The sequence below is a fragment of the Cryptomeria japonica genome, chromosome 8, assembly GCF_030272615.1.
Source record: "Cryptomeria japonica chromosome 8, Sugi_1.0, whole genome shotgun sequence".
NCBI lineage: Eukaryota > Viridiplantae > Streptophyta > Pinopsida > Cupressales > Cupressaceae > Cryptomeria > Cryptomeria japonica.
This window is the reverse complement of record NC_081412.1, coordinates 709592307-709611328: the sequence shown is the minus strand read 5'-3', so window position 1 is coordinate 709611328 and position 19022 is coordinate 709592307. Positions and strand designations below refer to the sequence as shown.

The window sequence follows — 19022 nt, the reverse complement described above, 5'->3', positions numbered from 1 at the left end:
TTGCTCCATACTTTAATATTCTATGATGCATAATTATGTGGAGTTAAAGGTGGAAAAATATGAGGACTCATTGCAACAAAAATGAAAGAGCACAAGGAAAGAGAGGCAGAATCACACAAGACACCCCTCCAAATTCACTCAATCAAAGACCCCCCCCCCGAAAAAAAATGATGATTTGACACTTTATACTTAGTGCGTGTACAATGGGCCACTTGCAAAAATTGGCAAAGTGGACTTTTGATTTCAACTTTACAACTGCCTTAATAAGGCCAAAGGAGACTCAAGCTAAGAATGCAAGAGTTCTAAACTAAGATCCAAGCAAATTACAAGTACCAAATAGGCCAAAAAAGACCAATATTTGAAAGTACAATATCCACTCAAAATCTTTGAAAATTGATCATAGATTATGAAAGTAGACGAAAAAATATGCACTTTAAAAAAAAACGGGTCTTGAAAAAGAGGTCGTATGAGCTCAAACGAAGCCTTTGAAGTTGCAAAATTGAGGATTTGACAGGTACAGCTGAGAGAATCCGAAAATTCTGAAAAACCCGTGCACCAAAATCAGAAAATAACCACACCACTGCGAAGAGCACGAAAAACTAGCCCAAATAAAAAAAAAATGCACTTAAAAAGGAGCAAACATTGAGCAAGTTATGAGCCTCCAAAGTTGACCCCAAAATCCAAATTGCTCAACGGAGAGGGGTCTAAAATTTTCAAAAAATGTTGACGTCAGCAAAACACTGTGCTAAATGTGACGGCCATTTGACCGTCAAAATGGCAGTCGCACCTCTGGACTAGGCTGAATGGGTAGAAGGTACGGACCCCTCAATTGTTTTTTGAAGAAATCCGAAAATTCCGTACCGTAACGCCTGAATTGGGCAAAAAATTTCTCCAACACCCAAAATTCGAATTTCACCAAAATAGGTCGAGTTTATACTCGATTTTTATGGAAACGGCCTCTCGGACGCAATGGTGAGGTCAAAAACGCTCTAAGATGCCTCCAAATTGCGCAGAACCTCAGATCCGAAAATAGAAACCTTCCAAAATGTCTCCCAAAACCAATCAATGAAGCCCCAATAGCTCTGATACCATGTGAGATTTTGCCAAGATCAAGGGCACAATGAAAAGTATAAAAGAGAGACAAAAGAATGACAAGAACAAACTATATTCTTATCAATATACAAATGATCAACTGGATTAACCAATACAATGTATATGAGCCTGCTTATATAGGCAAGGCCATATGGATATACGAGCACACAATCATGACATGTGGCTCAATGAGAAACAAGGGTAGGTAAGAAATACTAAGGGTAGGTAGGAGAAATAATATAATATTCCACAAGAGGTGGATGACCCACCGAATGTGGAGTGTAACAGCAAGATAAGACCACAAAAGGTGGAATTTCTCCTACAAGCTATATCCCTATGTGCACACTTCCCTAAGTGTCTCATATTCAAATTACGAAGAGATGCATTATCCTAAGTTAACTTAAGTAAAGTGTAATAATATTCATGATGAATATTTATTTATACCAACAGGGAGATCCAATGAAGGACAATCCAACCTTGTAGCTATACACATAAACCATGCAAAACATATTGGTAACCGGTAACAAGATGCCAGAAACAACAGGAAGAACAACTGGTAACAACACAAAACAGATAACCGATAAACAACATGAATGAATCTTATTACAATTTGAAGAGTGATACATGCCACATGCTAGATCGCAATTTAGGATACAAACAATGCTTACAATGCAGTTACAAGATCCGCAAATCATCCTTAGATTAAATCGGCTTCCGGTAATAGTGTACCGGTTCTATCCTAATCCGGACCTCAGCCTTCCGGCTTCAGAATCCTGCCGGATCTACATCTTCGCTCAGTCTCAAGGCTTTGTTTTCAATCTTCTAATTCTCTGTTGTGACTTCTGTCTTCAAATGATTCGCAAACCTCCATATATATACCGCCCACAAATAATTACAACTTAAACAAGTCGGCCCAAAAGACCAATCGGTTCATGAAACGTGTAACGGTAATAGGTCGGCTCAAGAACAAATCCAAAACATAAAACGATGCACCGACTTCCGAGAATACCGACCAAAACCCCAAAGCAACACCTCAAATGATCCGCAAGTCACGAAGATCAACCGCAACCCGAAATCATCTTCACTCAACACACTGCAAGCTAACCGGTAAGAACACACCAACCGGGATAATACCAGAATCTGCATACTACCGGAAACAAAGCCAAAAGCTATGAAACTCAAACATGATAACGACCATGAACACAAGGGAATAAACCCAAAACCACAATGCTAAACACTCAAACATGAAGAAATGCCATGCTCTCAAACAATTCCACTAAAAACTGCTCAACTGGTAAGAACTAGACCGGTGCTCTTGCATCAAACTCTCGGGGTTAATTGAAAAGTGAGTCCCATCACTTGCTCTGGTTCAACGATCGGTGAGTAGGTACTTGCAACTGCCTCAGGGGATTCGACGATCTAACCACAGCTTTCGATTGCCTCTCCACGACGATCTACCGGTCCAAACTATAGCATGCCTCAATCGGCGATCTGTTCAAGTCTCCACCCACTAATTGTCTCAAGCTCAAGCTCTAGGATCAGCAGTCTACTTGCAAACCTTGCTCTGCCTCACATTCGGCGATCTGAACAAGTCCACAAGTTGCCTCAATATTCTCTCCAACCAACCGGTGCATAAACAACACTCTGTCCAACAATAGGTTCACGAACCAGCTCTGATACCATTTGACGCAGTCAAAGGAGGGCAATCCAATGAAGGACAACCCAACCGTGCAGCTAAACACATAAACCATGCAAAACATACTGGTAACCGGTAACAAGATGCCAGAAACAACAGGAAGAACAATCAGTAACAACACAAAATAGATAACCGGTAAACAACATGAATGAATCTTATTACAATCTGAAGAGTGATACATGCCACATGCTGGATCGCAGTCCAGAATACAAACAATGCTTACAATGCAGTTACAAGATCTGTAGATCATCCTCAGATCAAATCGGCTTCCGATAACAGTCTACCGGTTCTATCCTAATCCGGACCTCATCTTTCTGGCTTCAGTCCTACCGGATCTACATCTTTGCTCAGTTTCAAGGCTTTGTCTTCAATCTTCTAACTTCTCTGTTGTGACTTCTGTCTTCAAATGATTCACAAACCTCCATATATATACTACCCACAAATAATTACAACTTAAACAAGTCAGCCCAAAAGACCAACCGGTTCATGAAATGTGTAACAGTAACATGTCAGCTCAAGAACAAATCCAAAACATAAAATGATGCATCGACTTCTGGGAATACCAGCCAAGACCCCAAAGCAACACCTCAAACGATTCGCAAGTCACAGAGATCAACCACAACCTAAAATCATCTTCACTCAACACATTGCAAGCTAACTGGTAAGAACACACCAACCGGGATAATACCGAAATTTGCATACTACCGGAAACAAAGCCAAAAGCTATGAAACTCAAACATGATAACGACCATGAACACAAGGGAATAAACCCAAAACCACAATGCTAAACACTCAAACATGAAAAAATGCCATGCTCTCAAACAATTCCATTGAAAACTGCTCAACTGGTAAGAACTAGACCGGTGCTCCTACATCAATCCTGTCCTCCAACTCTTGGATATCCACATCTGTTTCAATCTCTATCCTTCTATCAAGGATTGCACATAGTACATCAAACACCTTATCTGAATAGGATGGATAGTGTCCTCAACTCGGCTGCACCTACTATTGATGTCCTTGAATAGAACCTCCTTCATTTGGAGCAAGGTTGACCATTGTAGGAGATTACGAGTTCCACCATCAACTATCTTTTCTTGTGCTAAAACCTATCTTGATGTCTTCCTTACCACTTGCAATACTGGGATGGTAATATCTCTAGTGTGAGTGAATGCATCGACAGTTACCAGTAGATTATGAATGATCTCAAGGACTTGGATGGCCCTATGGACTGTTTTTCATCATTCTTCCGACAAATTCCTTGGCTACCATGTAGGATCTATCAATCCATGTATCCATGAATTGAGCTGAGTTCTTCATCTTTTCTTCTTGATTTATTGACTCGAGAGGGAGTGCCTGCAAGGGTGAGACTACTGGATCCTGTCGCCCTAATGGCTCATTAAGCTGGCTAAAATAATTCCTCCAAGCATTAATCTCCCTTTCCATCTTTTTTATTCTTTTCTATCTCCTCTTTTAGCTTCTCATTGATTGCCCTCACCGAATCAGTCGCATCTTCCATGGCTTGCTCGGAGGTAAGTGGACCAAGATCAAATGTCTCCAAATCGTATTCTTCTGCCATGATCTCATCATCATACTTGTCCACCACTGGTGTAGCTATCTGTATCTTTGTGGAGCCTGTATCATCTCTGATCACCTTAGATATCTTTGTAGCTTTCTTCTTTTCAATCCCCTCTTGAGACTTGCTTAGAAGACTTTCCAAATCAAATACTTGCTCCTCTTCTTCAATTACGTGTAAGCCTTTCTCTAAGCCAATCTGGAATGGAAGATTTTCCTTCTTTTACTTGCACTTCCTTAGGCAATGGCCGCTCACCTCTAAAAGGAGATGTCGCTTCATCATCATTTCTTTCTTCTTGCTGATCATTATCACAAACTTGGAGAGGAAGAGATTGACTTGATGATTGTTGAAGTGTCTTTCCTTTGTCTTGTTTATCATTTTGTACTGTTGACTCCATAGACTCATCTATCTCATACACTTTCTCTCTTTGATCCTCTCCTTGACTTATCTACTTTTCATGTCTAGAAGAAGTACTAGAGTGATGATCAGGATTCACCTTTTGTTTCTTCTTGGATGATTCTCTCTTTTTCAGGTCCCTCCTTTCTCTTCGACCCCTTAGAATGAGAAGTGTTCTCACTTGCACTCGCCTCCCCTTCTTCCGTTCTTGTTTCTAGGCTGAATGTCATAGCTATGTTTTGTTCCTTCAACTTTTGATGCTGGACATCCACCCATTTGCGAGTATAACTCAAGACTGGATCCATCAATGTTCTCAAGTCCGCGACCTCTTGCTCATCGCAATCGATCTTCACTTCTTTGTCTTCTTTCTCATAGGAAGATTGAAGATATCGGCCACTGTCTTGTGCCTGATCTGCTACTCTATAGATCTTACATTTCCTAATGAGATCGAGGGATAATCGAGAGTGCATCTTTCTTTGTACCTCTACATTATCCTGAACATTCATCTAGAAGTCTTCTACTTGAAATACATGCTTGTACTTCTTCCTGATTGTTTCTTCCATATGACCACTAGGATCAAAATTATCTCTTGAAGCAAAAGATGTGAATGAGTAGAGAGATAGCTCCTTTTCTGCATCTTCAGCTGCTTGAGAATTAGGACAAACTTCAATTGAATTTCCAAGTGAAATAGGTATAGGGATACCATTCCCATGCTTATGTCTTGATGCCTTAGCACAAGCTGCCAACTGTCTAGTCACTTAAAGTAGTACTACTCTATCCGTAGGATACCTTGGCAACATATAAGGAGGTGAAGGACATCCATGAATTCTAATGTAGGTGAATTTAGGAAATTGAATGAACCACGCACCATGTTTCTTCACGAGCTCTTGTGCTTCTGGAGACAATCGTTGGTGAATTCCTCCTTGTAGTGTCTTGGTGATATGCATTGTGAAAGTATGGTTGAGTAGCTTGTAGTAATTCTTAGGTGGATGATGCAATTGGCCATAAGAATCACATACTCTTATCTCTCTAGGCCCTTTCCCAAAAACTCCTCTGTGTGGTAGTCCCGCATACTCAAAACATCTGGCTAGAGAATTAATAACACATGAGCTCATGTGGAATGACTTAGTAGGGACTAACCTCCTCAACTGCACATCTAGGTTGTTACTGATAATCCTGGCCCAATTGAACATCCCTTTCCCTTGAACGATCACTTGTATAAAGAAGAACATCCACTTGTCGAAATAGAATGCTTGAGAGGCACCTATAATTCGATTAAGCATGGTTATCAAGTCTCTAAATTCTTCTTGGAAATCAATTCTGTGAGGGGTATTAGGTATCTTATTTAGGCGAGGCCTACTCTTGACCAACCAATTCTTATTGACGAAATTTAGACAAGTATCAGGATCATCTTCATAGATAGACTTGCCTCCTTCTAGCCTCTTGTAGATCATATCCCTCTACTCTGGAAGATGAAAAGCTTCACTTATAGCTCCCTCTGAGAGATAGGCGAGGATAGTCCCATCTTTGGCCACAATTGTCCTTGAATGCAAATCATAGTGCTTGGCACATTCGATCATTAGCTCATGACATCTGACTGCGGGAGGGAAACCTGCCGCCTTGATGATTCCACTCTCAATTATCTTCTTGGCTATGGGTGATGGCTTGCCGATGTAGGGTGCTTCTCGAAACTTCTTCACATTGAAGTGTCCTAAGTTGGTGTCTCCAATATTGCTCCACTTGGACGTGATCCTCGTCTCCAAGTCGTCACTCCTTTGATCTTCCTTTTTAGCAGTTGACCAAGTGTATGTGCGTTAGCCTAGCTCTACATGGTCCTGAGGGCTAACAAAGGGTTTAAGGGGATCCTGGAGTGTTTTGGCCTAGTCATTTTCAGTTTGGGCCAAAACGGAGTTGATTTACTTAGTTTCAGGCATACTTACTATTTTTAGTAAGTCAACATGACACAACGGAGGCTAGTTTTGGTGATTGGATTCGATACTCCTCGGCGAGAGCTTTCCGACGAGCTCACTCGCGCTATTCGGAGTCCGATTGCTAATATATTTTAATGCCTGAAGTGTTATTAAAGTAACATTTAATTTAATTGTAAAATATTAAACTGTTACTTTAATATTTATTTTATGGGGATGTGTGCAAATCAAAGGGGCACCCAAGGGAGACATAAGTGAATATTTTAATATGTTTTATATTGCACATCTTTTATCCCACATTGCTCAAGTGAGTTGGGTCGACCCTTGGAGAAAGAATAAAAGGAAGCTTTTGTGGCTTCATTCAGCATGTTGAATATGAGAAGAAATTAATGTGTGAGTTGCAGATCCGTTCTTGGCATTAGGGGACGTCTATCGTCTCTTGTGACATTCTAGACGTCATTCCTTTGGGGTTTGGCATTTGGAATCCATTGCTATCAGCTTCAATTAGCAGGCAGATTGGGTGCATCTCCAGCTACAGGCAGATTTGGTGTTTTTGCTCATACCTTCTTCACTTCTTGTCCAATGCTTATGCCATTCTGAAGGGATGATTTTATGAAGATATTGGACTGATTTAAGACTAATTAATACTGTAGCAGCACTGTAGCGCAGCACTATTCACGTTACTGTAGCATGACACTATTCACGCCAATGTAGCGCGGCACTATTCACGTTATTGTAGCACGACACTATTCATGTTACTGTAGCACAAGATGGGAAGTCATTGTTGGAACATTATGTCAAAAATGGTGGAGTATTTAGTGAGTTGAAAAATCTGCTATGTATTTGATTTTATTAATTTTGGAAATAATATCATATCAGCAGTAGTTCAATCTTCATGTTGCATATTATTGTAATTTCCTTCTAGTTCATGTTATGTGATTTCAAATCTATGCAAAGACTTAAAAACAAACAAACATTTCATTTCCGAAGCCATAAGGGGGTTAAACATTAAACGGAAAAATAAGGAGTTGGATGCAAACTGTTTGACTAAATTCCTATCAGCAGTTGGTTTAGTTTTTGGGCATTCTAGGGTGTCCATTATAGGCCTTGCCGAGTAGAGGATCCGCTTGCCCTGGGGTTTGCCATTTATCACCTATATAGATACCTTAAGTTAGGGTTTTAAAGGGATAGGTCACAAAAATGATTAAATCAAGACCTAAAAAAAAGCAGCTATGCCTATACTATGAACTTCAATTTGAAAATGAAAATGATAAGCCTTTAAAATTATGAATTTTCAAATTGATATCACATATGAATCAAGCTAAATCATGAAGACCTAACTTTACAAAAATAATCTTTATTGAACTAAATCAGATCTTCATTCAAATTCCTTAAATAAATCAGATTGCACATACCTTAACCTTGATTTTAAAGATAGCAACCTGAGAAGATGGATAAATAGTGAGTGGCTGCTGAATTCACCTCCCTTCCCAGCGATGCTTTCACAAGATAGCTGTCTTAGACCTGCATCTCAAACATGTTAGAGCCTTCTTAGGAGAATCGACATTCTCTTAATTCACCCTCTTAAATCTGAATTTTATACCCATTGTTCCTTGAATTCGTACATTTGGAGAATTAGGTGGAGGTTTGAAGATTATTAAATTTGCATTGACCTGCCCTATGAAGCTCTGAAATTCGCCTACAAATCAGCTGCTAAAATTCGTCTCCTGAAGATTATAAGCTTCCTTCTTAGGGTCTGCAATGAAATCTGCTGATGAAGTTTCGCCTCCCAAGTCTGCTTTTTAAAATTCGCTCTAAGGAAGAATTTGCTTGAATGAATGATGAGTGATCAAGGATCAACTCTCCTTTATAGGCGCCTTCACCTCTCCCTTAAAAAGCCGGCTTTGTTATACATAAAAAATTATTATTGCACCTTCTCCAAGCTGGCCGACTTTGTTCATTATTAATATTTAAAATTTTGAATCTAGCAAGTGTTTACTTTAGGCGAATTTGCTTCCTTAGTTGCTCAAAATAGGTTTGATTAGCGATTTGAGTGAGGAATAAAGTGTTTTGAGGAAATTCGCTCTTGTACCTTTGAAAGGGACGAGAGCGAACTAGGGGAATGAGGCTTGGACAAGCATTAAAACACTTTGACATCACCTTCATCCATGTTGTTCTACCCTTGAGGCTTACTAGGAAGGCATCTTGGAGGTCTCCTTGCGCAAATTTTGATGTTCAAAGGCAACTACAAGAAAACTTGTTTGTGTATCCTTGGAAGGACAAGGCCTATTGAGGAAATTTCGCTCTGGACCCTTTGAGAGGGTCAGGAGCGAAATTTTCCTATGCTCAATTCATTTTCCATTTCCTTCATTTAGCCTTAGATTTGTCTTCAATTTTGTTCAAAATGATATTCTTTCAATTCTTTAGGCGAAGTATGAAGTCTTTCAAAGAAGTTCGCTTTGGTACCCTTAGAAGGACATGACCTATTGAGAGAATTTCGCTCTGTACCCTTTGGAAGGGTCAGGAGCGAAATAGTTATTTGCACTCAACCTTTCATCATTTCCTTCAACTTTGCTCTTAGGCCTGGCTTCTTGGTCTTCCCTCCTTCTCTATCAAGCCCATTTGCCCTTAAAGTGATGTCCATTCAATGTTTTTGGCAAGAAATTAGGCTATTCTAAGGATTTCACTCTGGACCCTTTGGAAGGGTCAAGAGCTTAGATGAATTTTGCCCTAGACCCTTTGAGAGGGTCAAGAGCGAATTTGCTCTTTTAGATTCAAATCCTTCACTTTCTCACCCTTCGATTGCTTCCAAGGCATGATATCATCTGAGTTAAGGCTAGAAGGCATAACATTAGTCCAAATTTGAAGCAAAAGGGAGGATCCTATGAAAATTCGCCTTGGGCCCTTTGAGAGGGCCAGGAGCGATTTTTGTCATTTAGCCTCAATTCATCATTGCCTTCACTTCAATTCACTTCTTAAGGCAACTATACATCAATCCTCCCTCAATCATGCCTGAGGAACAAAAACTTTGATTAAAACAAGGAACAAATATGTGTTTTAGGAGAATTCACTCTAGACCCTTTGAGAGGGTCAGGAGCGAAATTCTTCCTAGGCTCAACTCATCCTTTCTTTGCCTTGAATTTAACTTATCACACCTCCTCTTATCATGATCAAGTCAACTCGCCATCAATTTAGCTTAAAATAAGGTTCTTTTAGTGCATTAGGCGAAATAGAGAGTCCATCTAAGGATTTCGCTCTGGACCCTTTGGAAGGGTTAGGAGCTTAGATGAATTTCGCCCTGGACCCTTTGGGAGGGTCAGGAGGGAATTTTTCTTTTCTAGATTCAATTAACACTCAACTTGCCTTGGACTTGTCTTTTCACCCTTACCTTATCAAGATCAAGTCAATTCGCCTTCAAAAACTCTTGCGAATGAATTAGTTCAAAGGTTTGAGCAAAGTATAATGCTTTATGAAGAAATTTGCTCTGGACACTTTGGAAGGGTCAGGAGCAAATTTGCTCTTCTAGGCTCAATTCACATCCCTTTTCACTTAGGTTTGTTTTAGACTTGACTTTTGAATCTTTTCCTTGGCATGCATGACCACCATTCAATGTCTCTAGTGAAGAATTAGGTCTTTTGAAGGATTTCGCTCTGGACCCTCTGGAAGGGTCAAGAGCGAAATTTAGGGATTAGTCTTGGACATCAATCGAACACTCAAACTTCATCCTTATTCACATTGCTCTCACCCTATGACATGCTAACAAATCACCTTAAAGGGGCGTCTAGTTCAAAATGATGGATCAAAAGGGTATCTTAACAATTTCGCTTAGGTACCTTTGGAAGGTACATGATGTCAAGAGAAATTTTGCTCTGGACCCTTTGGGAGGGTTAGGAGCGAAATTCTGCTTTTTGGCTCAAATTCCTCATCCAATATTGTTGCAACTCATTCCAATGGCATGGATCGATCATTCTTCATTCAATTGAAGCCTGGAAGCAAGGGTTATAGCCCAAGTTAGGACCAAGAGAGGTTCTTAGGAGAATTCGCTATGGACCCTTTGGAAGGGTCAAGAGCGAAATTCTTCTTTAAGCTCAAATTCTCTCTCAAATTTTCAAATCTATCTCTCACAATTACATTCCTCCAAACTTGCCCTTGCTAGTCTTCGTCATTCGTGCCCACACTTCGATTACTTGCTTCATCGCATCAACTCAGACTCCACAGGATACCCTTGACAAAACTTTGGCTTAGCCACTTCACAACTTGAGCCATACCCCTGAGTCATCTAGACTCAAACTCTCAAGACTTCCTCATTCTCCGACTTTCTAAGGCAAGGTCTTGTTAAAATTCACATCAGGATTCTAGGCATAGAACAATGACTTCCCCAAGCTTAGGCCAGACTTGGCCCTAAAAAGAACCCTAGGACTTACCTAACCTAGGCCATCACTAACTCACTCAAAACACCTAACACGCAGAGAAAAGCCAAGCAAAGAGAAAGCAAGACCCCAAAAGAGAGGGGTACCCATTTTGATGGGGCGATGTGTGATATGGTCACAACAGGTAGTATTTAGCAACTGCTGCAGTTTACTAAAACTATAATACTATTCCCAAAAGCCTTTTGTACATTTTTGGTAGGAAGTATTTGTTTCATGATATGAAGTAATTTAATTCTTTATTGTTGTTGCCTGTGCTAAGCTAGGACCTGAACCATATCTCTGTCCTGGGAGATTTGCAGTTGGATTCAAAGATTTGTCTATCTTAAATCATAAATGAATAAAATCTGCTTGTATCTAGAAGCTTCTACTTTCTTCAAAACTTGCAAAATTATTCAATGAAATTTTATGGGAGTGAAACAATACTTCCATTTTAAACAATTTAAGCATGTAAGCCTCCATATGAAATATTTCTTCGAAAGAGTAATTTTGTTTCATTACTGTCTCTAAGGTGCACTGAGTATGATCCCGAGGACGTTCCTCAAGCTTTGGATAGAACATTGCAGGATCTACAGCTTGACTACGTGGATCTGTATCTTGTCTGTGTGCTTCTACTTTCTTCATTTTCAATAGAAATATTTTGTTGCCATGCAGTAGCTCATTAGTTGCCTAACAAAATTAAAACTCTCTTGGTTTGCACTAGATACATGGGCCAGCCAGGCTCAAAAAGGGGACCAAGGGATTCATTCCCAAAAATTTTGCTCCGCTTGATATTCCTAGCACTTGGAAGGCCATGGAGAAGCTGCTTGATACTGGAAAGGCTCGTTCCATTGGTGTGAGCAATTTTTCTGTGAAGAAGTTGAAGGATTTACTTATATATGCAAGAATGATACCAGCTGTAAATCAGGTTGAATGCCATCCTGTTTGGCAGCAACATTATCTCCATTCGTTTTGCAAGTCCAAGGGGATTCACATCTCTGTGAGTTACTTGTCGCCTAAATTTCATACTTTGCAATGAATGAAATTTTGTTTGATTTTATTACATTACAATGATCTCTGCAGGCACATTCTCCACTGGGTTCTCCAGGCACCCCAGGGATTAAAGTAAAGGTTCTTGAGCACCCTGTACTCAATGAGGTAGCTGAAAAAATGGGCAAGACACCTGCCCAGGTTGCCCTTCGCTGGGGCATACAAACTGGTTATAGTGTGCTTCCAAAAAGCACCTTTGAGCATGAACTGAGAGAAAATTTTAAAGTACTAAAGTGGTCAATCCCCACAGAATTATTGGAGCACTTTTCTCAAATTGAACAAGTAAATAGATTTATCCTCCTCCTCATGTATCAGTTTTATATGCACAACCCCCATGCCCCCCTTTCTTCCCTGACACCTTCTTTCCCCCAACACACACAGAGTACGTGCACACAGATACTCACACACACATTTTTAGGTTACTGTCCAGATCTAGTTGCAAGTGGGACTGAAGCCCATAATCAGCAGGCTGTAGCCTGAATGTGTCTTTAGAAAGATCCATCCTGGTTCTTGCCTATGACAACAGACCTGCTAACTAATTGAGCTAATGCAAATCATACATATATGCATATGATGCGTACTATGCAACTTAAATGGAGTAGAAGATGAATGATATTAAGCATCTAAGTACATAGAAGTTACAATTATAACAAGTTTCATGGAATTTCAAATAAAGACACAATAAAACAAGAGTTGGATAATTTATTTTGGAACTTGCTAGTTATAGAAACAATCTTTGAAACAAGTAACACATTGATAGATCTACACACCACTTTGGCCTAAAGCATGTGACTTCAATCTAATAATTTCTTCCTTCTATTTTTACAGATGAGGTTGGTTCGTTCTGAATATTTAGTCCACGAGACAGGCAGCCCTTATAAGAGTGTGGAAGAAATTTGGGACGGAGAAATTTGACATGGTTCATATTCTAGTTTGAGTAGAAACATGGAACAGGTTCGACTAAAGAATTTAATCACAAGTCTGTAAACCATAGAAAATGTCAGTCCCATTTTGTTAAGCTGTCTTGAATTAAACATGTATTCTGCTGAAAAATATGTTCTGCTCAAATATTATATTTTTTATTAAATGCATTATTATTATTACCATTATTTTTTATTATAATTATTTTGTTTATTTCTGTAATAATTGGAAACATAAATTATATATTACAATTTTATTTTGATCAGCAACAGCTGAAGCGGAAATTTTATTAAATTTATATAAGATTACAAAATGCTGCCTATACAACTGATCTGAGGAAGTCTGAGAAAATCAACTATCCCCATGGATACCAATAGTATAAACCCCACTATTCTCGAGTTTCTGTATATTAACAGCACGGCAATATACCAAGATCCATGCATAAACTGGCTAAAAAACAAACCCTGAGTATCAGGCATCACCTCCAGACAGACCATCAAGCTTGGGCCCCAAGTTCTTTTTCTTCTTCTGCACCAAGAGGCTTTGATCCACAAACTCACATTCGCCTTGAGGAGGAAGGCGTTTCTCAACATCATGGGATTCCAAGGCTGACTCCTCACCCAAACCACGAACTGCTTGCTTTTTCTTTGAGGGCCTGCAAGGTTCCTTAGGTGTCTCACCCCCCATCAAATCTTTTGAATCCTCAACCTCAGTGGACCACAACTCATACCCTTTTTCTATGATGTACTCCTTCCACCAATCACCACCTTAAGACGCTTTCTGTCCAAGCCATTTCTAAAGAAATTCAATGTTCCTTGCAATGCTAGGTTTTCTGGCTTCGAACGCTGCCATATCCCTCACTATGAGAATAGGGCGCTTAAATTTCTGCTCCCTTCTCTCATCAATGTCCCTCAGTCCGCTCATAACATGATAGTCCACCAGGAATGAGACCATCAGATTGTCGTCCACATTTCCAACCACCAAATTCAAATCACCCAAAAAATCTTTGTGAAAGACCCCTCAGCAAAGTTGTGAGCTTCGACTCACCCATAACAAATAGGATCGACACAAATGCCACTGAGATATCATAGTTAACCCGATAACGGTAGTCAGACCTAATCAATTCCTCCTTGAGGATCTGCTTGACAGCCTAAATCACCAAATCATCTTCTGAAGTGAGAATTTCAGTCCACCTTTTGTGTTTAATTTCTCCTAGAAAGGACATTTGATGCTTCTTTGAAGTAAGACACAGGGTGGATTCCATGCTGAAGAGCTATACAGAAATGCTTGTCACCTCAATTAGGAAGCTTGATACCACTATTTCATTAAATTCAATCCGCCCTACTTCAAGCCAAAAATCAAGGCGCATGCCCAAAAACCACAGAGATAGTTGTCAACTCATGATAACTTCACTCGTGGGAAAATATGATGCGATTTAGCGGCCACACATACAAACAAGCCTCAACTAAGTACCATTGAAGATTAAACCCTGATTGATAAAATGCCCGATGTGATAGTCACATCATGACCCAAAGATGTCATGATGTGAAAGCAAGGAAGAAGCGTTGACAGTAGACCCATCACACCCCATGTGATACCATTTCAACATCTTGCAAAGGTGGCATTATGAGATGGAGTAATACCCAATTCAGAGGGGTCCACATTCTCCCCGTCAACACCCCCAATTTGCTATTTTGTCAGCTAGATAATTGGCTTCATGATAAATATGATTTATCGTGAAGTCTTGAATGGATTCCAAAATTTCAGGGCCCGATCTAGAAGACTTTTTAACTTTAGTTAGGGATAGATATGGTTCTCAACGCGTTGGCTACGATCGTTGTCCTTCGACTAGGCCATATATCTCTACATAGTTGTTGGTAGCATGTCCCAAGCAAACTACTTTCTTTGCAACAATTTTGCCTTCTCATGAGTGGATGTTGCATCCTGCTCCTGCCCTACCAGGATTTCTTCAGGAAGCTCCATCAAAGTTGATCTTATGTCATCCTAATTTGGGTAAAGTCCAAACATAGTTCCTTCTTTTTTCTTGAGTTCCTTTACACCTATTATCAAAAAAGGGGGAATCCTTAGGCCAAGCCAATTCTTGCACATTTGATTATCCCATTTAGAAAACATACAGTCTTAAAGTTATTTATTTTAAATTTCTACCATTCACCTTCAACAATGGTGACCTCAATTTTAATCAGGAACTTGTCCAGTGCCAACTCCTTGTCTTTGAATATTCTATAGTTTCTTTCTTTCCATAGCTCCCACAAAATAAGGGAAGGACTACAAATCCATAGATTTCCAAACAAGCTAGACTTCATTAAGCTCGACCAATTTCTAATTTATTGAAGGATGTCTGAAGGTAGAGAAATAGACCATCCCAACTTGTTGATCAACCACATCCAATGGGATTCAGTAAAGGGGCCGGTGATAAGAAGATGTCTTGAGCTCTCTTCGTCCATTTTGCATAAGACACATCTTGACGGTCCCTCAAAACCAAGTTTCTTGAAGTGCTCTGCAGTCAAGATTCTTCCTTGGATATCTACCCAAGAGAAGACTCCAGCCTTGGGCAAGCATTGTTTGTCCCAACATAGCTTAATGGGAAGGCTATCCTTGACTAGAATAGGCTCTTTGTATATTGGCTGAAAATTGTCCTTGGAATTAGATTGGCCAGTCTTAGAGTTGACCCAAATTAGTTTGTCAGTACCATTTTGAAATGCTAAGGTTCTCCTTTATAGTATATCCTTTAGTTTGACCCAATCACAGATATCCTTCCATTTCCAACCTAAACTGATTGAGACTCATTCAATTCTACATAATTTCTGAGATGATTGCCCCATCTTTGAATGAAGATGTCCTTAAAGGGTTGACTATCCATAAGTTTATCTATAGGGGGTTGTCCCCCCCCAAGAGTCTTCCCAAAAGAGGGCAAACCAACCATCAAAGATGTCCCATGAAAGATGTTTAAGTAGAAGATTTCTACTATTCAAGATGAAATTCCATATTCTAGAACATTTTGGGGGATTAGAGGATCTGAATTTTACTTCTCTGTTATCTGAGTCTAGATATTTTGATTGAAATACCTTCACCCATTTTAGGTGTGGATGTGTGTATAATTTCCAGGCTAGCTTCACTCCAAGAGCTTGATTTTGCCACATCAAATTCCTAATCCCTACGCCACCATCATGTTTAGACTTGCAAATCTTATCCCAATAAATCATTGCAATTTTCTTCTTTTTTGCAACCCCCTACCAGTAAAACCTCCTCATGATTTGAATGATTTTCTTATTAGCCCCAACAGAAAGGGCAAGGCAGGACAAAAGATAAATCAACATAGCTGATAAGATTGTCTTAATCATCACCAATCTCCCAACCCATGAGAGCCACTTGCCCTTCCATGATGACAACGTTTTTTCCATTTTTTCTTTCAGAGGGTCCCATAATTTAGATGTGCGAATCCCCTTATCAATAGGGATACCCAAATAGGTGCAAGGAAGCTTACCAATTTTGAAGCTCAACCTGTTGGCAATATCCCTTTCCTTTATTAGATCCAAGTTGAAGAAGAAGATTTAGACTTGTCATTGCTCACAGCTTGCCCTGAAGCCGTCTCATACAATTTGAGAATTTTCTTGAACTCTAGAGCCTCTTTCTTAATGCCAGTGCTTAACAATAGAGTATCATACATTTCCATAGAAAGCATTAATCCACTTTATCATAGGTTTTCTTGATGTCTAGTTTAATGAACATATTAGGCGTTTTTTTGGCTCTATATGGAGTGTATCGGCTCTTGTGCAATAATGACCCCATCCAAGATTGATCGATTAGGAACAAAACCAGTTTTCTCGTCAAAGATGATGGAAGGCAAGAGCATTTTAAGTCTATTGGCCATAATTTTAGCTAATAAGTTATATAACATATTGCAGAGAGAGATAGGGCAAAAATCTTCCCATTTTGATGCATTTTCTTTTTTTGGTATTAGAGCTATGAAAGTGTTATTGATCTCTTTGAGAAACCTTCCAGCATGTTGGGCAGCAACCAAGGCCTCCACCACATTATTGCCCACAATGTCGTAGCATCTTTTGAAGAATCCAATCGGGAACCCATCCGAACTAGGCGCCTTCTCAACTTGGAATTGGGTTAAAGCACATTCTACTTCTTCTTTAGTTATTCTTGCATTGAGCATCTGATTTTGCTCATCATTGATCAATCGAGGGATATTTTGGAGAAGGCATCTTGGGCTGATTAATCAATCCCCTCCCAATTATTTAGCACCCCTTTAAAATACTCAACAATACTTTCTACTATCAATATTGGGTCTTCTATGATAGTGTCATCTTCTCTGCATATTTTGGTTATTTTGTTTATTGCCCTTCGTTGCCTAACTGAATTATGGAAAAACTTGGATTTTTTGTCACCTTCATCCAGCCAAAAATCCCTATAGATTTCTGCTTCTAGAAAACTTCTTCCTTAAGCAACATATCCATGAAATTCATGAAGATGTTTTTCCAAGACAAAGCTTTCCTGATCTATCCCCACACTGAGAACTTGCTCATTCAATGATGCCATATCAACTTCAATCCGATGCTTTTCTACAAAAAAATCTTTGAACAGCTCCCTGTTCCATTCTAAAAGATTTTTTATGTGGGTGGCTTTGAGGTTGGAAACCAAGTAGAAAAACTTAGACCTCGAAAATTGTTCCTCATTCCACCATTGTTGAATCAGAGTGAAGAAGTCTTTGTGTCTCATCCACATGGACTCAAATTTGAATCGGCAACTCTGTGGCTTTTTGTCACCGATTATCTCAAAAAGAATGGGGTAATGATCTAATCCTAACCAAGGCTGAACTGAAGCTTTGAGGTCAAATGAGAAAGATGTCAAATCTCATTTGATGAAGAATCTATCCAATTTTTCAGCAATATAACTAAACCTTGGTCTTCTATTGTTCTAGGTGAATAATCCTTTTCCTGTTTCAATTTCCATCAGGTTGTTTCTGCTTACTCAGTCCTTGAAATCAACTTGAGATTGACCGGCTAGTTGAGATCCACCTCTCTTCTCAGATGGGTGTAGAATGGCATTGAAGTCACCACCCAGAATGATATGGGATTTTGGAAAACTTGGCAACAAGTGGTCAATTTCTAACCAGACTATAGGATTTTGCCAAGATCAAGGGCACAATGAAAAGCATAAAAAGAGAGACAATATAATGACAAGAATTAACTGTATTTTCATCAATATGCAAATGATCAACTGGATTAACCCATACAACGAATATAGGCTTGCTTATATAGGCAAGGCCATATGGATGTACAAGCACACAATCATGACATGTGGCTCAATGAGAAACAAGGGTAGGTAAGAAATACTAGGGGTAGGTAGGAGAAATAATATAATATTCCACAAGAGGTGGATGACCCACCGAATGTGGAGTGTAACAACAAAACAAGACCACAAAAGGTGGAATTTCTCCTACAAGCTCTATCCCTATGTGCATACTTCCCTAAGTTTCTCAAATCCAAACTACAAAGAGATGCATTATCCTAAGTTAACTTAAGTAAAGTGTAATAATATCCATAATGAATATTTATTTACACCAACACCCCCCCTTAAGTGCAACTTAGGGGGATGAAGACTCAAGTCAACAATGCAAGATGGGTCCTGACTACTAGGCCATGATAGGTACCCATGTACAAAATGCAAGCAAAACTATGCAATGCAATCTCTCACAAACGGAGAAAGGGAGAAAACCCAGTGGGAAAACACTCCCCCCAAAAGAGAGATGAATGTACAAAAGACTCTCAAAGAAGAAGGACAAAACCTCAAAGAGGAAAAAGTCCCCCCTATAAGAGAGGAAGGAGAAGTCAGCTGACCCCCCCTAATGACACATCCCACACCCCCAAGAGAGCTCGCAACTGCTGGAAGTTACTCTTCATGAAAGGTTTGGTGAATATGTCTGCAAC

The 19022-nt window shown here is 39.5% G+C and overlaps 1 protein-coding gene across 2 annotated transcripts in view; it reads left to right on the top strand.

Annotated features, from left to right (window-relative positions):
* LOC131071287 (NADPH-dependent aldo-keto reductase, chloroplastic) overlaps nt 1-13250 on the top strand; it is a 38110-nt gene extending 24860 nt beyond the window's left edge. For both annotated transcript variants that reach the window (XM_058007075.2, XM_058007074.2), the window contains 4 exons: nt 11624-11711; nt 11816-12091; nt 12175-12423; nt 12970-13250. In XM_058007075.2, the coding sequence (XP_057863058.1) occupies nt 11624-11711; nt 11816-12091; nt 12175-12423; nt 12970-13056 (700 nt within the window). In that variant the 3' untranslated portion in view covers nt 13057-13250. The remainder of the gene's footprint in view (nt 1-11623; nt 11712-11815; nt 12092-12174; nt 12424-12969) is intronic.
* Nucleotides 13251-19022: the final 5772 nt, after the last annotated feature.